The sequence below is a fragment of the Mercenaria mercenaria genome, unplaced genomic scaffold (assembly GCF_021730395.1).
Source record: "Mercenaria mercenaria strain notata unplaced genomic scaffold, MADL_Memer_1 contig_5037, whole genome shotgun sequence".
Taxonomy (NCBI): Eukaryota; Metazoa; Mollusca; class Bivalvia; order Venerida; family Veneridae; genus Mercenaria; species Mercenaria mercenaria.
In genome coordinates this window covers 16,475-40,117 of record NW_026463318.1, presented here as the reverse complement: position 1 = coordinate 40,117, position 23,643 = coordinate 16,475, and the positions used below count along the sequence as shown (strand labels likewise).

General features: G+C 34.4%; 4 protein-coding genes across 4 annotated transcripts; 1 reads left to right on the top strand and 3 right to left on the bottom strand.

Moving 5' to 3' along the window:
* Nucleotides 1-5,860: 5,860 nt before the first annotated feature.
* LOC128554427 (uncharacterized) lies at nt 5,861-8,870 on the bottom strand. Its single transcript, XM_053535710.1, has 2 exons — nt 8,759-8,870; nt 5,861-8,613 (listed from the first exon to the last, which is right to left on the bottom strand). Exons 1-2 carry the CDS (start codon nt 8,794-8,796, stop codon nt 7,875-7,877), a joined length of 777 nt encoding a protein of 258 aa, XP_053391685.1. The 5' UTR covers nt 8,797-8,870; the 3' UTR covers nt 5,861-7,874.
* A 2,935-nt stretch (nt 8,871-11,805) lies between these two features.
* LOC128554425 (ADP-ribosylhydrolase ARH1-like) lies at nt 11,806-14,225 on the bottom strand. Its single transcript, XM_053535708.1, has one exon. The coding sequence runs from the start codon at nt 14,126-14,128 to the stop codon at nt 12,206-12,208; it is 1,923 nt and encodes a 640-aa protein (XP_053391683.1). The 5' UTR covers nt 14,129-14,225; the 3' UTR covers nt 11,806-12,205.
* Nucleotides 14,226-16,278: 2,053 nt separating this feature from the next.
* On the bottom strand, nt 16,279-19,184 carry LOC128554430 (ADP-ribosylhydrolase ARH1-like). The gene has a single exon (XM_053535712.1). The coding sequence runs from the start codon at nt 19,120-19,122 to the stop codon at nt 18,001-18,003; it is 1,122 nt and encodes a 373-aa protein (XP_053391687.1). The 5' UTR covers nt 19,123-19,184; the 3' UTR covers nt 16,279-18,000.
* Nucleotides 19,185-19,279: 95 nt separating this feature from the next.
* Nucleotides 19,280-22,733, top strand: LOC128554428 (uncharacterized). Its single transcript, XM_053535711.1, has 2 exons — nt 19,280-19,456; nt 20,334-22,733. The coding sequence occupies exons 1-2, from the start codon at nt 19,431-19,433 to the stop codon at nt 21,493-21,495; spliced, it is 1,188 nt and encodes a 395-aa protein (XP_053391686.1). The 5' UTR covers nt 19,280-19,430; the 3' UTR covers nt 21,496-22,733.
* The last annotated feature ends 910 nt before the right edge of the window (nt 22,734-23,643 follow it).

Here is a 23,643-nt window from a genome sequence, read left to right as displayed (position 1 = left end):
AATCAAAGGACATTGCTGACACGAAAAACGAATCGACGGAATCCAGTCATCCTAATGATACGAACGACAAAGCTCATATTGTATCAAAAAATGATAGTTTTAATAATACTGTACACGAGGCAGACAAGGAGAATCAGACTGACTCGTTGTTGGTTGATGAATCAAATAATGATAGGCATCAGTCAGAAGATCAAACGAAAGAAAGTTGTAACAACGGTGATTCTCCGATGGATACAGACGAATAGTTAATCCAGCTATCGTGGCATATTATTCATTTAAATTGTTTTTGTAAACATGGATGACACTGGAACAATTATATAAGTGTACCAACCATTATTTACATGTGATAAAAACGTGAAAAAATCTTTCTTAAAATGAGACTACAATATGTTGAACAAATTATTGACTGTATCAGTATTAAACAAATGAAGTATTGTTAAACCGTGACGCTTGTTTGATCGAAAAGTATGTCAAAAAGGTTTCAAATCTTACAGTAACCTTATATATAACCAGATGCCTTTCGATGTGTTATATTATTTGAAAATCTAGTTTTGTAAATAGATGCATGTATAAAGGAACAAATCTGTTTCATATTAGTTCTGTATATAAAGTCTAAGAGTTAAACTAGTTAAATATGGATCTGTGACCAATATGTTAGTTGAACATCATATTTCCTTTGCCGAAGTATTTTTCCTCGACTTCAGATTTTATGGAACCTGTACCCCAAACTGACGAGAAAAAAAGAGAAATGTTATTCTACAGCTGATATCCTATAAAACATTTTTAGTTGATATCAAACCGTACAACCAAATCTTTACGCACACATGGAAAAGATCGCTAGATTCTGGCTACATTTTGGCTAATAATTTCTTTATTTTTCTTATTTGAATTTAATAAGCTAAAAGCGCCGGACAGAGAAACGAGATAGCACTTACATCCGCAGAAAATGTCTGACCGATATTATTAGTATTTTCTCATACATGTCGCCAAAGAGCTTTAACGCAATTTATCTGTGAAAAAGTGTTGGGCGGAGTGTTTGGGGAAATTACTAAAAAGTGTTACGCAGACGCTTTGTACTGAGAACAAAAACATTTTTGTCTTGTCTTTGAAGCTTGTTATTATATTAATTATAATCAGGTAATAAGTAGGTTATTACCAGTATTGAGCGATTTTCACCATGTGTGTACGTTACCGAAAATGTCCATGTGTTGGTCACCCTTATAGATCATATGCGTGAAAATTTGGAGGCGCGCTCCTTAATGTAGAACGCGACACTTTCGGGTAGCGTCTTGAAATTTGGCATGTGTAAAGTTGACCATATTTCAAATAAAGTAAAGTTTATTTTATACAAATGGAGCCAACCAATTTTTGTATACGAGACGTCAAAGTTGACCACCAATGCCCGTTTTTTAAAATGACGTCGTCGCGTGTCCTTTCCAACTGATACGGGTACTGCAAGGGCACCAGAAAACATTTTTTTAAAAATATTTATATAATTCAGCGAGAATGTTTATTTCGTTAAGCTGGTATAAAAATCATTGGTCAAATTGACTTGTTTAAAATAGTTACAGAAAGTAGATTTTTTAAGTTTCAGCAGGAAAAGCTTACATGTGATGGAACAATATTACATTTTAACTTTTTACATTGAATTTATTAAACTCGTTGAATAAAATTGATGCAGTGCTTGGCAGAGCCTCGCATTTTATTATTGTATTCAACAGGTTTAATAAATTCAGTGTCATATCCTCTACGTACAAACATCACATACGATGTAACGCTGCATTAGAACTGTAGAAAAGCGTTTGAGATAATGGAGAAACAAACAAATGCACTTGTAGAGCATAATCAACGTCACCTCAGAGCTAAAACCCTTCAGTGATGAGCATATTTTGATCATGCTTTTCGGCATTTTGGAAATTTTGCTAGTATGCAGGACACATGCTTTCGAGAGAAAAGAACAAACTAAGCCTTATTTAATTTTGAGTAAGCGAAATTAAAAAAATAGCAGAGATGACCGCATATTTTCAAGTAAATAGGTATTAATAATTCAAATCATCACATACACTTTATGTCTGTTAATTGTATTTGCATGTAATATGTAAACGATGCAAACATGTATAATTTTTAGATATAAAACTAGGAACTGAGCATATATAATGAGTTACAGGTACGCTGCCTCTATTGCAGAATTTGAAACTTAAGACAAAATTTTATTTCAATGTATGTTAATTTACTTAAATCCTAAACATAAGCAATGAATTTGCAGTACAAATTCAACAATGACTCAAAGTACATTATGTGAGTTCCTTGTTTCAGCACAAATGATATAAAATTAAAAGAGTATTGTACAAACAATCAATGTATTTGAAATGACATCTAGCGAATGTGAGACAGAAAACCATGCTTTAAAAAAGTAAAAAAAAAAGAGTCGTGGTATCACATTATTCTGTATATTTTTGTTACCCATGCACATGTTACAATTTAGATGGTTGTTTGTTACCTATCTGTTCATTAACTTGGCTGAGAATATGCGTTTTTTATCCATTCCGTCAGATCTAGTTGTTTATCTATGCATGCATTCATATCTGTACACGTAGATCTTTTAATTCAATTGTACAACACACTGTATCATTTCTATGTAATCTATTTTAAATATTATCAAAATTTAATTCTTACCGGCTACTCTTTTTGTTTTAGTCCTAAATGAGGATTCTGCAGGTTTATTTATATATTTCTGTGAGCAACATTGTGAGTACCTATTCCGTATCGAGCTGGTCAATATGAACCTCAAATAATTAAAAGGGCCGTTATGCTACAATATCTATTAGAACAAACTAAATCTCAAGACGTGTGATTATAAGAAGTATATTGGGTATATAATGTGGACACGTGTCCGTCGATTGGTCGGTCCATCTGCCGCTCAAACCCTGTTCAACAGATTTTCAAATAACTTTACTTAAATGAGCATCTTCATAATACGACGAGATACATACATGACCGAAACCACTAGGTCTAAGGTTAAGAAGGTCAAGTTGCCTATGACTTTTCTAATACTGCTTGTTATATAGTTACAAAATTGTAAAAACTGCTCCCTGAGATTTATTACTATAATGAAAAATATTTCTAACTAGGTACATGTTTAGTCATTCTACAATATCTTGAAAATTAATGGATAAGGTATTATATACAACTTAAGACATACGACGTTCTAAAGGCACAGTGCACTCTGTTTACCAAGCGCTTTAATAACCTACTGCTTTAGATATTTTTTGTATAAATACCTAATCTGACTCATTTGCAACACGACAGTTTCAAGGTTTTCCACGAAATGAATGTAAAAATAACTGTAGTTTCATTTTCGATATTTAGAACGCCTGTAATCTAAATTTACATAGCCATATATGGCCATAATGATTAACGTTTTCTCGTGATTTAATTATTAAGTTCAAGGTTAACGTGCATTGTAATATGTTGTCGTCTAAATCGCATATACAAACTCTTTAATTGCGGTCATGGCGACCTCATGTCTTCTCAGGTGGTGGGAAAGATTTATTCATGTCAAGTTTTGAAAATTTACACTGGTTATGAGGTAACAAGATTGAAACATTATTTTTAATGACAATCAAAACCAATCCAAATAATCATGACAACATGTAAGTACTATTATTGACTTTTTTTGTAAATAAAATCTTTAAGAAGATCCTATGTAGCATTGAATGTAAATAATTAATATAATAGCAGACTCGGTTTGATTTAAAATGACCACGAGAGTAATGAAATGATTAATTCCCGTCACGGTCACCCGCACCATAGGCTTAAGCGAAACTGTTACAACGCTGAGTCCAAGTACAGACCCTTACATGGAGCTTAAAACTTTTGTTGATATAGTTTCTTATCGAATGGATGTTCTGTCTTTAACTCCTCGTTTCATAATAAAATAAATCGCCTCTCAAAAAATCATTAAGATAGGTAAAATTTTCGCGCGCTCGCACATTATTTTTATGTTCGAAAAGTAAGCTTAGTATTTTTCTTCCCACAATTGTCCAACATTTTCTACAGTTCAAATAATACTTTACTTCCGGCTAAAAGCAGAATCATTTGTATTCAGTTTTTGACAAAAGATAATTTCCAAGAAGTCTCTCTTAATAAAGAAAAAAAAAAAAAAAAAAAAAAAAAAAAAAAAAAGAAAAAAAAATTTAACAAATAAAAAAAATCCGACCTATAGCTACCTACTCTAATTTTTTTGAGCATGTTACCGGAAACAAAGAATTTTTTATTAAGCCTTATGCTGTACAAGTGCATTTTCTTTGATTTTTTATTATCTCAAACTCTTTTCTATACAGTTCTAATACAGCGTTGTTTATTTTTTGCATACATCGTATGTGATGTTTGTACGTAGAGGATATGACATATTGAATTTAGCTCGTTCAGTACTTTTCTTCCCAGGATTGTCCAACATTTTCTTCAGTTCATCGTGTTACTGATAAAATAATATTTTACTTCCGGTCAAAAGCAGACAGCGCTGAAAGATTTGCGTACCTTTTGTCACTGGAAGCTGTCAGATGGTTAAAGGGAAATAAATACAGCAAAAATGGATAGATTTATTTTGAACGAGAAAAACATGAGCAGTTAGTTGGTTAAATTTGAATAATACGGTGACCAACGTCCGATTTAAGTTACATAGTAAACTTCACGGAAATTCTACATTTGCAACTGATCGCTATCTGAATATCTAATTCGGACTAACTCTTCGAAAATTTGTTAGATAGATATATTTCAACGAATTTCTGTTACTCAAGAAAAACCAATATATACCTAGCTAGATTTCAAAAATTGTTTAATAACATAAAAGTTCGAAAACCACGTGAATGCATCTGTAATTCTTGATGTCAACTACTTCAGCCTATGCTAGGAGGTTTTATGGTAGTTACACTTTTCATTGTCTTCATCGGACCGAGTCTTCGATTATCCTACTTTGATGCACTCATGCGTTCAAAGTATTTACTGAAAGAAATAAAGTCTATCAAAACAGTAATTTGACTTAGATGATCTTTCTGCCATAAAAAATCCACTTGCTTATTACGTGTTTTGACATTTTCGAGCATTTCATGTTTTCAGAGACTTGTATTCCCTAATATTATACCGCTACTATTGAAAAAGAATAATATATAAGAAAGCTACATGACAGTAAAGTCGGTAGGCAGTTTGTAGTTAGCAGCTGAGCATTAAAATAACAAACTACATACTAGTTACTACGTTTTCATTGTTTATTGTTCGATCACTTAACTCAGAATAAAACACAGTCTAGCAAATCAATTTTTCTAGCACGAATATCGCTCACTGGAAGTGGTTGGTAATTCAAATTTTGAAAATCAGCCCTACCTTTTTCAAAGGGATCAAATTATTCCATTTGATGCTTAAGTTGGTATAAGACTTTGATATTCAGCGTTTTAAATGTATAGAGGTCAGGACAGACAGCTGCCAATTTGGCTAAATAACCAGCTGCCTACTGGTAGCTAGATAGTTATTCGATAAATGATTTTAAGCAATATTTTCCTGTTACAATTTACCGACTAATCAATTAAACAGAAGTGTAACTATACTCAACATAACAGATACATTTCATGTTCGAAATCGTTTAACATGTGCTTGTATAGGACTACGCAAAAGGATACAATCATTCAATACTTTATTAATATTCAGTACGTGTAGATCTGTCTCGCTTAGCTCAGTAGGGAGAGCGTTGGTCTACGGATCGCGGGGTCGTGAGTTCGATCCTCGGGCGGGGCGTATGTTCTCCGTGACTATTTGATAAACGACATTGTGTCTGAAATCATTAGTCCTCCACCTCTGCTTCATGTGGGGAAGTTGGCAGTTACTTGCGGAGAACAGGTTTGTACTGGTACAGAATCCAGGAACACTGGGTAGGTTAACTGCCCGCCGTTACATGACTGAAATACTGTTGAAAAACGGCGTTAAACCCAAAACAAACAAACAAACAAACAAACAAAGATCTGTCTCGGCAACGATCAGGACAGTCAGTTGCCAATTTGTTGCCAATTCGCGCCAGTAACCAGCGGCCTTTTGGCTTGTCGGCAAGGATGTAATAGTAGATAATAGTAGGGTTATAAGCACAACAGTGGCTCCCCACTTAACAATAAAGACATTTGAAGGAAACTGTTTGTACAACAGAGGGTCCCGATGTGTGCAATGGAGGTGAAAGATCAGTGAAAGTAGAATTATGAAAACAATGATAAAAAGTATAGTGAAAAATGTATCTGCCAAAAATGTCATATCAGTCAATTTTGATTATATACAATACTTGCAATTAATGTTATTGGAATGAAACATAACGGGATACAATCCAGTTATTGTGATTCGTCTAAACTGAATTTTCCATTTCAGTTAAATTGTATCAGATATACCATTTTCGTCTAAGACAAATGGTTTATACAACATTCCAAAAGCAGTGAAACAAACATTTAGATACATGAATGTAGAATCTTTCTTAAAAATCTTATAATTGAATATGGGCACATTTTAAACAAATCTTCTGTAAAGTACGATTTAAATTCATGACAAAACTGAAATAACTTTCTTTTTTATATTTGTAAGTTTAAAGTTGTAAACATAAACCAGACAGAACTAGAAAATTTCTTAATCATTGGCTTAGCAAAAATTTGTTTTCTGTTATTAAAAGGGTGCCAAAAATATATACATTTTTCAAAGTTATCTCATAGATAGATAGATTTATTTCGGTAAAAGTGTACATAAAAGAAAGCATTATCAATAAGATGCATGTGCTAAAAACAAATAACAAAAAACACAATGACATACAAATTGAGCCATGTAGTGCACACCAATACCGGGGATAACACAACAAAGGGGAAGTAACTTTCCCCTTATTTCCATAGTGGTCCCTATTTATTGAAATAAATACACTGTTTCCTCTCCTTACTTATTCTTATAGTTATAAGGTCAACTGACTTTCCAATAAATAATTACCCCTGTTTATTGGAACCACACTGTGAAAGTCATTAGCTACTAACTGTGCAAATGAAGACAGAAATCATTTGGCCGACTGTCAAAACCTCGGTATTCAAAGTCGTAGCATGTTCGAAGGTAAATGTAAACTTATGATCATCTCCTCTGATTACAAGGTAAATTCCATACTCAAGTATTATCCCAAAATGACCTACTGTCTGATATTTCTTTCTATTATTCGGTATGGTTCTATTTTGTCCAACACCTTTTATGCATATCGCTGTAATGTTCTAAGATACTACAAAATAAATTCCGGGATTGCAAAACTATGCTAAATATTTCCATTCTGAGATATGCATTCCTATTGAAAGAAACTTAATTAAGGCATTATTGTACCTTTTACAAATATTACGTGAATTAAGGACGGCGCTTCTGTATATTATGTCTTGTATTATTAGAATGTTGCCATGTTCAATTTAGCAGAAGCTTAAGGGTGATATATATCTCAGAGCGTTTAATGGTTCTTCCTGTGACTAAGAACTTGGCACCAGCCGGGTATGTTCTTTCATGTTCCATATATTTTGCATAATTTTCTATATTTCTAGGTTGCCAAAAGCTGTTTACTCTGTTATCAATAGAAAATATCATAGAATTTTCACCTTCAGGTCCACATGTTGGGAATGCAGTGGCGCACTTGAGTTTGTTGACGACGATACCACGGACTGCCAGACAAACTGTTTCCCTAAAACATACTGGTCAGCATCTGATTTCGCCAAAACCATTTTTCTATATGTTGTACATCTTTCTCGCGGAAGCTTCTGCCAGTACATTAGCTGCATTTTGTACATGACTGCATATGGACCAAGTGACAGATCATCTCCCGTCGGTCTTTAGTTTTTGTCTCGTTGTCTTCGAAATGCGACATTCAGAAACGTATACATTTTATTTTCTTCTTCTGTGTATGTGTCAATTTTATTCTTGAAAATTTCATGGCGACTGCTGCTTTTCTTAATTCTACTGCTATTTTCTTTACAAACGACATAAACAGAGTCGCAAACTTTATCTTGCACTTCTCTCCACCTTTTGTCTGAATGGTTTATGTCATCAAATATGTCACCGAGAATATCTATTATAGACTTATTTGGGTCTATTGGCTTGGGATGAAATGTATGTTTGTAAGCGGCCAAAGACACTGCTAACAAACCAAGACTAGTATTTCGATCATAGTTGTCATAAGATTCAAACGTTGGTATGCTTTGGTCTTCTCTCTTACTTGTATGGTTAGCAAAAACTTCAGCGAGTTCCATATACTGATACTGTTCTGCAATTTCTAAAGCACTTTTTCCGCTCGTGTCACCACATTCAGAAGTGCATTGTTTAGTGCGAATTTCTGAGTCACAAGCGGAATATCTCAAAAGGTAAAGTAAAACTTGCTTATTGTTCCAGTATATTGCTTGGTGGAGAATTCCCCAACGTCTGTTTTCTGGTATGACATTGAAAAGACGATCTCGCTTAGGGTTATTCGGGGTTCCAAGGATCTTCCAAACCCTGTCCCATCGCCTGTGTTTAGCTGACTTTAGCAACGTCTCAATAGCCCTTGTTTCGTCCTCTATTTCGTTTGTTCCTTTCCTGAAAATCAAAACAATATATTTCTTTTGTTCGTGACTGTATTTGATAGGAAAAGAAAACAGAGAAATGAATATTCCTTCCAGTTAGTATCTGTCGCTTTAATTGTAAGTAAGTTACCTATTAGTACATGAACATAAAAGTATACCTTTCGTTTACATCCAATGTGCTGAAAAAGTTGCCCATCGATCTTTAGATGAGTATTTTCCGTAATGTATAACAATTTAATTTTGTAACTTCAATTATTGTGTGCAACAATACTTAGGACTGTATCTTAATAAGTATACATACTTCCGCCAGCCATCCAATATATTGTAGGTTTGCGTCGTCTTAATTCATATATATGCGTACTAGTCCAGAGAAAACAAAGGAAAAGCCTAGGTTTTATTAATAATGTTAGGTTATGTAACATTGTTCTGTACAATGCGGAGATATATTTGGACGAGTACCCAGCTGAGAAAACCATACTGGACGAGCCGCTAGGCGAGTTCAACATGGTTTTCCCAGCTGGGTACGAGTCCAAATATATCTCGTATTGTACAGTTCAATGTCAAATAACCTTTTTATTCTATATCCATTTTATTTCATTTTAAATTAAAAATGATTCACTGAATATTGTATTTCTGCCTTTCTGATTTCAAGACGCATAATCAAACTCTGTACATAGAGCGCCTACTTCACCCGATTTACATTTGGAACATTTTCACGCATTTCGGACTTTATCGTATGTTTAACATGGGACTTTTTGAACCGTCCAAATACAGGTATTTTTTGTACGCACGTGCGTCTAATAAGGTAATATATTGTACGGCCACGTGTTGCAAATGAACGTTCACGATTGGATAGATAAAATAGATATAGAATAATAAAATATATTCAATAGTATGTTAAAAATGTTTTGTTTGCTGAGTTGATATATATAGAGAAATACCGTCAAACTGTAGTAGCTAACATTATCTGCGAAGTATATTACTTGCATATTTAATGATGCTATTTATAGATATTGGATATATTCCAACAAATGGGATATAGTATCACGCATACATAGCTAAACAGATTAACATATTATTTTACACCTTAAACAACATAAAACACAAACAGTTTAAATATATACAACCATATCTTTAAACTTAATTACGACTGATAATATATCAATTCATGACTCAATATAACTTAGTTGAAAACAATCTTTAGACAGCACACACTGATTAATAAAGTCCTCACCCGTGTTTGCTTTTTATGTTTTAAAGGTACTTTGATAAATTTCAACTCTTGATAAAAATCGATTACGCTCAAATTTAAGAGAGGCTTAAGAATTATCTGTGAATGTTAATTGTTAGGACTCCATACACCTTCTGACGATTCCATAATATCATTTTCAACAAATACTCTGAACCTATGTAAATAAACGAGCAGATTTAATAATATTGTATTTTAAACTTTGTAATACATCCTAACCAGCAATTGAAATATCTTGTACTTTCTACACATAAATTGATACATTATCTTCCAGTGCTTCCATTTCAAACAAAGATAATTGAACTGCATATCAACGCTGAGCATCTTGTGTACAAAATGTCGCCATAGAGGGTAATTTATAGTTACTTGTTTCTTTTTTGGACCGTTTCCTTCAATTTGATTGTCTAACAGAATTTTTTACAAGTGTGTAAAACAAATTTATTCGGATAACTTTTGTGCTGCTCCCGATGTCGGATTACTTTTTTTCCGCTTTTTATTTATACTGCCAGTACAGAGATTTGAAATAATTTGTAGATCTACATATAAAAAGAAACAGAAGTAATAAATGTCATATGTTTTTGTTTTACACACTTGTAAAACCCAAAACCTCGTACAGGTTTCGGGTTTTACAAGTATATAAAACAAAAATATATGACATTCATTCCTTTAATAAGCTACAGCTCCGTAGTATAGTATATGGTCTTTCTTGTACGTCATTTTCCGCATTACGATACGCTCAAGAAAGCTATAATGATTCATATTCGATACAATGGAGTCGGATTAAAGATTTGTAGGCTAAATGAAATTACCATGACCTATATCATGACATTAGTAGTCAGATGTTTTTGTAATATGATAACCACGGTTAGGGATGTAGGTCATATTTAAGAAGAAACACGTTTCGGACAAGCCTTGATCACGGATTTCTTGGCGAGATGTCAATGATTTCAGGAATATTTGTTATCAAATATGAAAGTAAGTTGGAATTACAAATATTTGATTCGATTGACATTTCAATCAATGTTTCAATCTTGTCACTTCATTTGGTTCAATGCAGTAAAAATTCATACCTTCTTTTAAATTAATCTTAAGATTCTAGCCTTAGAAAAGACCGATTGTTACGGTTTTGCACAATAATTGTTTGTTTTCTGCTTAGACAACATATTATAATGCACGTTTACCTTGAACTTATATACTTTTAAAAAATACGAAACGACTGTAAATCAATATGTCCTATACGGTTATGTAAATTTAGATTATAATCTTTCAAAATATCTAAACCGAAACTAGCGGTGTCACAATCACACAACCCTACAAAAATTGTATTTACCAATAGGTTAAAGCACTTTGTAAACTAAGTGTGCTGTACACTATAAAGTGAAATTAACAAAGAGCCATAACACTGGTCAAAATGGTTACAGCCCATCCTTTATGATCATATTCAGATAAGGCTTTGCATCTGAGCAGCTTTGAATTTATTCCTTCGAAAAGTATATTAGGATTGACCACAGTAAATTTCTGTACTCTGGCTTATGTGAAATAAAGAAAGTGCCATTATCCTAGAAAAGATAGTTACAGAAAAATTGCCACAATCTAGGTCATCTTCACATCAAGGTCATTCATCTGTGAAACTTTCAAGCATATCCTTTCAATAGTGTTCGAGAGGTTGGACTCGCAAGATTTTTCGCTATATATTCTACACACCAAAACTATCAAAGGGCCATAAATTTGGTAAAACTTGTGACAGCAAAACTTTCTTCCTTTATGGTCATTTGCAGATCAAGCTTGTTGAATTGTGAAACTTTGAAGCAAATCAGGCTAAAGGTGTGGGAGGAGTTGGACAAACAAAATTTCGGGACGTACATACGTACTTACGTACGGACAGCAGCAACGCTGTATGCCCCCATATAAATGTGGGGCATAAAAATGTTGTACAATGCATTTATTGTTGACAGATCCAAATTCAAATATTTAATTGTATATATTTACAGAGCTAATAAAACAGATTTGTTCCACTACATTTATTTACAGAACTAAATCTTTAAATAATATAATATATAGAAAAGCATCTGGTTATATATAAAGCATTTTTGTCAGATTTGATTCACTTTTGTCATATATTGCAAGTGAACATAAGTCCTCACTTTTAAAACAACGTGAACGTGAAAAGTACTGTATTTATTCAATAGTTAACCTGAATGGCAATACTGTCACTAATTTGTTCAGCATACTGTCACATCTTAAGAACGAATTTTCTTTCGTACTTTATTATAGGAATAAAAAATACTTGGTAAACTTTTATAAATGTTCAGTGTTATTAACACGTTACAAACATAAATCACGGTGAACGGAGTAACTATTGGCTTGTATCCATCGGAGAAACATCGTTGTTACAACTTTCTGTCGTTTGATCTTTTGACTGGTGTACATCGCAGTTTGATTTATCCACGCACACCGAGTCAGATTGTCCCCCCTTGTCTGTCCCGTGTACAATATCATTTACACTATCGCTTTTTGATACAATATGAGCTTTGTCGTCCATGTCATTCTGAAGACTGGATCCCGTACATTCGGCGTTTGTGTCAGCAATGTCCTTTGATTTTCTGGTCAGGTAATTGGATTCGTTGGGTTTACATTGACCTGATCCAGTATCAAAGTCATCGGCCGCTTTCATTTCGTCTTCATTCTCTTGTGGCTGTTTGTTTACATTTAGTTGCTCAAATGATTGATCCCCATTGTCTGTCTCGTTTATGGTATTATCTAAACCATCGCTTTTTGATAAAATGTGAGCTTTGTCGTTCATATCATTAGGCAGAATGGATTCCTTAGATTCGTTCTTAGTCTCAGCAATGTCCTTTGATTGTTTTGTCAGACTATCGGATTCTTTGAATTCACATTGACCTGTTCCCTTATCAATGTCATCGACTGCTCTTATTTCATCTTTCTCTTGTGGCTGTTCGTTTACATTTGGCCCCTCAAATGATTTTTCACTCTTCTTCTGGCCACTGTTATCAGTATCTTCTTTGATTTGATTGTCTCGCTGATTGTCTGCAGTATTAGCTTCATTTTTATAGACTTCCGGTGTTTTATTGCTTTCAGCAGTTTTCCGACTTTGTTGGTCGGTGTCACGTCCATTATCAAGGGTTTCTGGTTTCATCTCAACTTCATTTGCAAGAATGAACACATCTTTGCCTATATTTGTCAACTTATCAAAATATTCTAGATCTTCATAGTTACAAGTACTGACACCGCTCAATCCGTAGAACACGCCATAAAGACAGCCAGCAATGACACCAGTGCTGTCACTATCGCCACCATGAAACATCGCTCGATCACAAAGTTCAGACCATAGCCCGTTACATGCCAGTAAAGCATCATACGCAATCATTGGAGCATCGTGACCACTTGCTCCACCGACGTCATCATAACTTATCATTCTGTAAAACTGATCACGTTTTCCCACCTGATCCTCATCAGGGGCAAATCGCGGCGCTGATTGTCCATCTGCTATATTTCTAAGTCCAAGATAAAATTCCCACTTGGATTTAAAGTAATCCCAATGCTTGATATTTTGATCTATGGTGCGTTTATCCTTATGTAAGAGATCTGTGCTTTCAGCGCATGAGATGTATATCTTGGCTTTCTCCAATGTTGATAACAGACCGACGCCCCATTCTATGAGTGGTTTGTTTTGAACAGCGTACGATGTAAAGAGAGCAGATGCTAGCGAGCCCAGATAGCCAGTTGGGTGGTGATGAGTTAGTCTTCCTGATTCTATGCTTACAGCAATCAAGTCGTCGAGATGACACGCTTGAGGATATCGTAGTCCAATGCACATAGATCTCATTGCTGCACCACATCCACCTCCTCTTGGATTAAATGGAATTTTCAATCCTTCAGGAAGTATGGATGGTCGAAGTCTATCGCACATCTGTTTACATGTTATCCCTGGTGCTCTCCCTGCCATGTCACCCATGCACGCCTTGTACTTTAATGCAATGTCCTTGTACAATTTTAATTTGTCCGTGCATTGTCCGGTTTTAATTAGTGCTTCGGCTGTTGCAATGTGCATCACGGTGTCATCACTAACCATCCATTTACGAGGATAAACTTTCAAATTGTTTAGTCCACCAAGACTGTATAATTCATTATGAATCTGATCCCCGTCCGAACAAAATTCCCATTGTCCATTTCTGTATCCTAATGCGTCACCGACCCCACTAAGGACCATACCAGCAATATACTTTGTTTCTGTCAGATTGTTTAACTGTTCCGCCATGATGATCCTTCCAGGTTGCCTTCGTGTAGTGTAAATTATCAGTAAAATTGTTTTCTAGTTCAGTCAAAACAAATTTACTATTAATAGAATTCTAGGAAGTTTACAAAATCGAAACAGACTACTGTCTAAAAATAGTTTATCAGATAAAACGACTTACTACACTACATGAATATATAATAAAACAAATAGGTCTCGCTAATTTAACAAATACTACAAGGACAGAACTTGTATATCTAACGGCAATTGGCCGCTTCAGTGGTACGTGGCCTTAAAATAAGTCTGCTTATAATTGAGGAATCTTTCGTAAGATTCCCCACTCCTACAGCATATGTAAAATTGTTTAGTATAACATTTTGAATTATGAAACGTTTGTTTGTAATGAAAATAATAGTTCCTTATGTATTGTAGTCTTAATACCTCTGTTCCGATCATTACAGTGGCGCTGCTTTAAAAAGACACATATTTAGTGTTATATATGCAAGAGAATGAAAACAAAAAGGATGTCTTTATATTGGTCTTCATTTTATAAGGACAACTGATGTCTATGGTTTCTTTTCAAAATGACTGGATATTATGTTTTTTTTATGTTTTTCATCGTTTTATGCAAGGATGATTTAACAAAAATAATATATGTTATATCAAATGCTAATTATAATATATTGTAATAAATATTAATCAGGGGCCTCCGTGGTCTAGTGATCAAGGTCTCTGACTTAGAATCACTTACCCCTCAACGAAGTGGATTTTAGCATCATTCGGGGCGTTGAAATTTTCATGTGAAAAAGCCATCCAAGTGGTTTACGGAAAGTCTGTGGTTCAACCCAGGTGCCCGTTCATGTTGAAATAATGCACGGAAGGGCACTAGGTCTTCCTCTACTTTTAGAGCTGGAAAGTCGCCATATGACCTATGATTGTGTCGGTATGACGTTAAACCCAACAAAACATAATAAATAAATAAATAAATAAATATTGATCTCCCTTTAGTAAACGCAATTTGACTAATTTTTATCTCCACCCTATTTCTCAAAATATTGAAAAATATTAAAGCCATTTGTTTGACGTATCAAATCAAAGATATGAACAAGAAATATTTGGTAAGTAATAAAAACGTAAAACAAAGAAAACATGAGTTTATGCTCTTTATTTCATTTGATGTTTTATGGATATACAAATGCATCGCTCATGTTGATTGATCCGTTTGTTTAAATAATATTCAGAATTAGCTCTTAATATATTCGCAAATCAAAATTGATAACTGATGGTTGTGATCAATATCAACACTTCAGATCGTTCTTTTGAACTAGTCCAAATACTGGAAAGCATACATGTAGGCCGGATAAAGAGATATATACCGAATATTCCTTAATTTTGTATAAACTTTTCTTTACTTGTCAACTTATTATCCCATCGAAACAGAGGTATAAACAGTTCACCATGGTCTAGACTAAACCTGTCACATGATCACGATTGTGGCTCATACAAATGCAAAATTACGTACTTGAAATTTGATCAGACCCTTGTAGATTGATCAGGTAGATGTATCCCTGACCTACTTTCGCATCTATTTGTGGTATATTTTTACTAAAAATTACATGATTTAAAGATAGATTTTTCAAAATTGATAAAAGTTGAATGTCAAGTGGAATTACTGGTTCACTATAAATGTTATAGGCACACACAGTAATATTATGTATACCATTAAAGGTGCGGGTTCGAACAGGATAATTAAACAAAAACAATTCCCTTCAAACTAGATTCAAAATATGTTAAAGCAAAGCTTACAGTACCGATGGAAACGACCAGAAAGCATGCAAAATGCATGACATGCCTAGTTATCTTCAGGATTTGTTTTTTTTTTCTTTAAAACAACCGCAAGACAAGGGAGGTTTATCTATTTATGGCACTTATAATGTTGAAAATAACGTCAGAGTTTTTCTTAAATCTTACTAGTACAAACATAAGTGTTGACAAGGCGAGTGAAAATTTAGACATTAATGTAATCGCTTTCATGAATTCAAATAGAGTTTTTAAAGGCTTCCATTGGAAACAGTGGTAAACTTCATGCCTCTCTCAATGAAACTATACAGTACCCATAGAGACGAAGGTAGGATTAAAACCATCACGAGCAATATTTCACTAGCAAGTCTAGACCTAATTCAGTTTTATTCATATATAAAATAGTGAAAATTAGATACACAACAAAAGAGCTAATATAATATATATTTCATAAGATAGATACATCAGCCGAAAATGGGTTCTCTTTTCTTTTAGAAACATAAGAGGAATAGTTCTACATCGTTCAACATAATACATTTTGAACAAAATACAGAGATAAAAAATATACCAGGGGCACCAAAATACAACATAAAATACAATAAGTGAAAACAACAAAGAACAAGTGAAAACTACACAGGTCGCTCAACACAACAAAAATGAAAATGTTGCAGGGTCGGTTTGGTTGAGCCTTTTCATGAACTAACCATAGAACATGGCGCTACACAGATAATTACATGTAGTTTAAAATCAGTGCAATTTAGTAACTTTAAGAAGCTCAGAAATTAGGGAAACGAGGGACGTAACAGAGAACTGGTCTTTATCACTTTTATAACGTGTAAAAAGTGTAGATTTTCAGCAGGCATTTTTCCGAAAAAAAGTGAAAAAATGAATATGACTTCATTGATATATATTTAAAAACAATGACATAACCAAGCTAGACGATAAATTAATCTTTATCAAGTGATAAAAGTATCTACAACACAAAGTGAGTGGTAATATAGTTAAATGCACTGTAATTTGGGAATTTACGTCACTGAAAAAATTAAACACCTCATACATGTATTACCGCCTTCTTAACTATATATTCTAACTACTCAATTTATAACAAGCAATTTAACTACGTTTCAATTAGCGACTGTATTCAATATGAATTGCAATACCGTATAATATAAAAAACTAAGTACAAAATATATCTTTGTTGAAATTATCATTCAGGAGTATAAGTAGATTTCGATGATGGTTCTTATATGAACTGTTTGAAAATAACTCAGTGATATTGAAAATTCATGCCTTTGTTGTTTAATTATAAAAATTTGGTTGGATCTGCTGACTTACATTTCATTTTTTGTAATATTTGTGTACAGCTGCAAAATTGTAACTCTCTTGCATGAACACAAATATAAAAGATATTATATGAATTCGAGGTCCAGGTGTACAATACCACTTTTTAGCCATTGGAAAACGTTCTTATATTTTGTTGGGTTTAACGTCAAATGGCGACTTTTCAGCTTTTGTGGTGGAGGAAGATCCTATATGCCCCTCCGTGCATTATTTCGTCACGAGCGAGTAGAACCACCGACCTTCCATAAGCTGGCTGGATGCCTTCCTCACATGAACAATTCAACACCCCGAGTGAGGCTCGAACCCAAATCGATAAGGGACAAATGATTGAAGTCAGCGACCTTAACCGCTCGGCCTTGGAAGCATCTCTGTTACACAGTTCTCTTTAAGACCAGTAAAATTCCATGTCCCGTGCCGGAAATATGTTATTTCTTATTAAAGCACCAACGAATTTAACCTTCAAAATGAACAAACTGATATTTGTGCTAAATTATGTACGCATTTATAATATATACTCCACTTAAACAACATCACTACTGCAAAGCGGCAAGAACATATTTTGTCAACAGAATGTCACGGTTATACAATATCAAATTATAGTTATTATAAATATTAGTCTGGACGATAGCGAGCCGGCAACATTTTCGTTTTTTTTTGTCGTGTTGAGCGACCTATAGAGTTTCTACATTTTCTGATTTGTGTAAATTTGTTTTAAATTGTCATCGCGAAAACAAAATGTTGTTTTACCAAACGTATTAATGGGAGAACACTATGCCGTACAGCTTCTTCCCGGCATTTTCCAATCTTTCACGATACTCTAATTGTTTGTAGTTACATTTTGGCACCCCTTGAAAACAATACAATACACCAAACAAGAATCCAGCGATAGTGCCTGTGCTGTCGCTATCACCGCCATGAAACATCGCTCTTTTGCATAACTCTTCCCATTTTCCATTACAGGCAAGTAAAGCATCATATGCAATCATCGGTGCATCATGGCCACTTGCACCTCCGGTGTTTTCGAAACTTATCATTCTATAAAACTGATCTCGTTTCCGCACGTCATCAAAGTCCACTGAAAAATGTGGTGGCCATCTTCCATCATTTAGTTTTCTTAAATTTAGAAACTGTTCCCACTTGCTCACAAAGTAGTCCCAGTCTTTCATATTTTCATCAACAAATAAACCCTTATTTCGCACATAGCTTTTAGCTAGCCTGGTGGTTTCAAGTAAACCAACTCCCCATGAACAGATTTCTCTATTCTGCACAGCATAAGATGCAAACAGAGCAGATGCTAAAGATCCAAGGTACCCAGTTGGATGATGATGCGTCATCCTTCCAGATTCTATGCTAATTTCTACTAAATCATGTATGTCTTTTGGTCTTGGGCATCTCAATCCAATGCACATTGATCTCATAGCAGCTCCACAGCCTCCACCTGATGTGCTGTAAGGAATACGATAGCCATTTTGTTTGTACGGGTCTAGTCTTTTGCACATTTCCATGCACGTCAAGCCAGCCGCTCTGCCTTTCATATCAGACATAGAGTCTTTATAAGCTTGTGCTAATAATGAATACAGATTTTCTTTGTCCTGACAGGATTTATTTTGTATGAGAGCTTCAGCTGTAGCTAGATGCATCACAGTGTCATCACTTACAATCCAATTTTTAACACAGATGTTTTCTAGTCCACCTAAACTATTTAATTCTTTATGTATTTGTGCCCCCGAAGTGCAGTTTTCCCAGTCACCGTTCTTAAATCCGAGTGCATCTCCAGCTCCGCTTAACACCATTCCTGCAACATAACGTTCTTTACTAGTATGCACTGACCAGTCATCATTTCTTCTTGATTCAGTTGAGCGGTTCCTTTGGGCCATTCTTAATATTATGCTTTTAAAACAATCCGTTTTAAATCGAAAGAAGAACACTTTCTATAAATAGACTCTATTCGTGGAAATTTATATCAAATATATGTTATTTGCGAATACTACCTTGTGCCCTACTTTGTAAACTTAATTTACCGGAGACGGCTAGTACAAAATATGAATATTGTATAGACCTTATGAGGGCGTAGTCGTGTCGCAATGAATGAAATAAAGTGCAACGGAACAACAGTGTACTGTGTGGAAGTGTTCTATCTTATATTGAAAAAATAATCTAATATAACATATACCGGAAAAGGAGAATGGCCTGGGCACACGTACCCGGAAAGTAAGTGTTTATTTCACATAATATGTATATAAATAACTTTTCATAAATGATATTTACTACGGTAGATGAGTTTTTAAATAGTTACTTAACATTCCTTTCGCTTCAAACGTTTAATTTTGTTTGTTTGGGTTTAACGCCGTTTTTCAACAGTATTTCAGTTATGTAACGGCGGGCAGTTAACCTAACCAGTGTTCCTGGATTCTGTACCAGTACAAACCTGTTCTCCGCAAGTAACTGCCAACTTCCCCACATGAATCAGAGGTGGAGGACTAATGATTTCAGACACAATGTCGTTTATCAAATAGTCACGGAGAACATACGCCCCGCCCGAGGATCGAACTCGCGACCCCGCGATCCGTAGACCGACACTCTTACCTACTGAGCTAAGCGGGCGGGTGCTCTCAAACGTTTAAGGTAGATATGTTACCAACATAAATTTAAGTTTTACCAAATTGTCGAGTATTAGACCTTTCTAACGTAAACGTAATTACGAAACGGAATACTGAATCCGTAAAATTTTAGACTAATTTGTGGTCTGTGGGAGACAATTTCATCCAATAGTAAGACAATAGTATCTCCCTTAGACCATTATTTGCAAATAACATTTACGGATTCAGTAATCCGTTTCCGATTTACGTTTACGTTAGAAATGTCTATTTGTAACAGTCAGTTTCAACATTATATAGAAAAACGTTACTCAAGAGGTCAGCTGTAATGATTTCATTATTAGTTTTGAAGTATTGCTCTAAACATATCAACTAAAACAATTTTTATTTAAATCCTGTTGGTTTAAATGTTTTGACGTAACTTTTTTAAGTGATATACACACTCGAACATGTCCCTTTAATTAGAAAATACTATTTAATCAATTTCACAGAGTTCAAGAAAGAAACTTTATCAAAGAAGAAGCTAACGCAATTGCACGTTTGCTCTTGTCGGCAAAGAATGGGCAATGGGACACAGTCTGGGAGATACTGGGAAGTCCGGAAAATCCAAAGCGAGATAGATTGTTCAATGTCATACCAGAAAACAGACGTTGGGGTATTCTCCATCAAGCAATGTACTGGAACAATAAGCAAATATTACTTTACCTTCTGAGATATTCTGCATGTGACTCAGAAATACGAACTAAACAATGCACTTCTGAGTGTGGAGATACTAGCGGCAAATGTGCTTTGGAAATTGCAAAACAGTATAAATATATGCAACTCGCCGACATTCTGACCAAACATGAAAATAAAATACACGATCAAAACACACCGACGTTTGAATCCTATGACAACTACAACCAGAACAATGGTTTAGGCTTATTGGCTGTATCGTTGGCTGCTTACAAACAAACTTTCCATCCGAGGCAAGTAGACCCTAGTAAGTCTATAATGGAAATTCTCGGCGACATATTCCAAGACATAAATAATTCAGAGAAGAGATGGAAAGAGGTACAAGATAAAGTTTGCGATTCTGTTTATGTCGTCTGTGAAGACAACAGCAATAGGATTATGAAAAGCAGCAGTCGCCATGAATTCTTCGTGAATATCATCGACACCTACACAGAAGAGGAAAATCGAATGTACACGTTCCTGAACCTTGCATTTCGAAGACAAAGAGACAAAAATTACAGACCGACTGGAGATGATCTGTCACTTGGTCCATATGCGGTCATGTATCAGATGTTACTATTGTACTGGCCAGACCTCCCCCGTGAAAGTGGCGAAACGTATCGAAAAATGTTGCTGGTGAAATCAGATGTTGACCAATATGCTGTTGGGAAAAGATTTGTCTGGCAGTCCATAGTATCTTCGTCAACACTTCTCGATTGTGCCATACCATTTCCAACTTGTGGACCTGAGGGTGAACAGTCTGTGATATTTACTATTGATAACAGAGCAAACAGTTTATGGCAGCCTAGAAATATAGAAAAGTATGCTAGATATGTGGAGCATGAGAGAACATACCCAGCTGGTGCTAAATTTACCGTTACCCGGAAAACTGTAAAAGGCTCTGACATACATATTGCGCTAAAACTTTTATGCAACTGAACATATTTCGAATTTTGTTCCCAGTAATATTGTGTGTATGAAAATTGAGTAGACATTGCGAAAGTTTATATGGTTAAAATTTATTGAAATATGTAAAGGTCTCTTTTGTTCAAATCGAAATTTAATTTAATTTAACAAGAATGTGATTATTTCAAATCAGATAAAAACTGATGATCTTTGTAAAAACTTAATTTCGCGACCGTTCTACACATTACATTTTGGATGTAAGTATCAAAGGATATTGATTACGTATGAATAAACTATAGTTTAGTATGGTATGGAAAAAGAGGATCGACGACGTTTGAGATAACATTTGCGGATACTCATTACTTCTAAGGGTTGTGAAAACATTCAAATTTGAATATTAGAAACGTTTCCAGTGACTATGAAGCTGAACAAATCAGTCATAACTTATATTAATCAAACTCGTACCCTATTAGTCTACTTTTTATTGTAAACAATGTAAACAAATACATGAATGTATACAAGTCAGTTATGTCTTATATCAGTCACACTCTCGCCCTATAAGTAAGCTTTCTATCTAAAACAAACAAACGTACTAATCAAAATGGATACTTAATTTTAAAATGGTAAAAGTTAATTAAAATCGAATATGCAAAGACATTTCATTTCTTTAACGACTTTACCCATTGTTAAAAAGTCGCAAAATACACATATAGCTAGGTATTGTTTGCATTTAAAAAGATGCAGAGGTGTAGACATGGACTTTTCGCTATTACATGGTCAAATACGAAACCAAATCTAAACGTGTTCCTAAGATACCCAGAAATCCCGAAAATAAGTCGGTTTTGAAATTAAGCCGGTCTCGAAAATAAGCCACCATTTCACTACAGGAAAAAAGGGCTCGTAAATTAGCCGCACTCAAAAATAAGCCGTACATTTTTTTGTATCAGTAATTGTTTCAATGACTTTGTCAGGTCACAATATAAGATGGCAAAAGTTACCAACGTGTATATGGCAGTTTTATTTCGAAATGTAATAGCAATAAAACATACTTTGGAATAAAAACACTTAATACAATGCAAGTTGTGCTGATTTTTAAAACCCTAGACAGATTGAAACTTTAAAAGCAATAAAATTCCTGTCTCAAACACTTTTTGTCATGTAATTCTATTAATTAAAATGACCGGTCTTTATAACACAATGCAGTGTTTTCACGTATTGTGTAAAATATTCATTCTTGTTGGGTGATTAAATCATAGGTGTAAAATATTTGTCAGGCCAGACAAAACTTTTTAATGGGTAATTATCTGTTAGCATCGGATTATTTTCAATAAGAAATTGTAACAAATTGTAACAAAACAGATATGTCAGAACACTGGCACCAGAACAAAAAGAAAATGCCTCTGTACATATTACCAACCCCCTAGGTATTCTACAAGAACCATGGTAATGAAGGGGAAAATATACTGACCCGTTTCAATCGCGCATTTCATACCGAAAACACGCAGTTCGGTAAATGTGTACTATGGATATCAAACAAGTGGTAATTTATCTTCCATTGTGTACCGGTCACATTTCTTCAATACATCTTATCTTAGAAAAACAACATGTAGTTTATAGTTATTTCAACGTTACACAAAAAACTTGCTTGAACTTCCCTGGTGAAGTTCCGTTCTAGATTACAAAACCATTCTGATTGGCTAATGTGAAAATGTATGTCAATCGACACGTGTTCGCCAAAATGTAAAAAATGAAGCATAAATGGGCAAAATGAATAAAATAAACAGAACAGATGCAGACCAATGTACGATTTCAAATTGAAGATCATATACAAGATGAATTTCATTCATCATTACGGGTTTTATTGTAAAAATGTGATTTTTTAAAATTCTGGTTTTGTTTGTTTACATTTCGCCAAACATGTGCACACTGCCGTGACCTCTAGACCGGATGTTCATTAGGGAAGGTCAAGCAAGTTTTTTCTGTAACGTTGACGAAAGCATAAAATATGTTGATAATCTCAGCAATATGGAATATTGAGACAATATGACTAGTGCACGATGGAAGATAAATTATCGCTTGTTCAATATACTAGGTACCCATTCACCGAACTGCGCGTTTAAGTTGAGAAATTTACGATTGAAAAGGGTTAGTATATCTTCCCGTTCATGACCGTGGTTCTTA

What these genes read in the sequence shown, in the direction of transcription:
- LOC128554427 (XM_053535710.1), bottom strand. Translation starts at nt 8,796, where the DNA reads ATGGGCAACTTTTTCAGCACATTGGATGTAAACGAAAG. An exon ending in ACATTGGATGTAAACGAAAG is followed by an intron (nt 8,614 to 8,758) that starts GTATACTTTTAT and finishes TTTGATTTTCAG; the next exon opens with GAAAGGAACAAACGAAATAG.
- LOC128554425 (XM_053535708.1), bottom strand. Translation starts at nt 14,128, where the DNA reads ATGGCGGAACAGTTAAACAATCTGACAGAAACAAAGTATATTGCTGGT.
- LOC128554430 (XM_053535712.1), bottom strand. Translation starts at nt 19,122, where the DNA reads ATGGCCCAAAGGAACCGCTCAACTGAATCAAGAAGAAATGATGACTGG.
- LOC128554428 (XM_053535711.1), top strand. Translation starts at nt 19,431, where the DNA reads ATGGCCTGGGCACACGTACCCGGAAA. An exon ending in TGGGCACACGTACCCGGAAA is followed by an intron (nt 19,457 to 20,333) that starts GTAAGTGTTTAT and finishes TCAATTTCACAG; the next exon opens with AGTTCAAGAAAGAAACTTTA.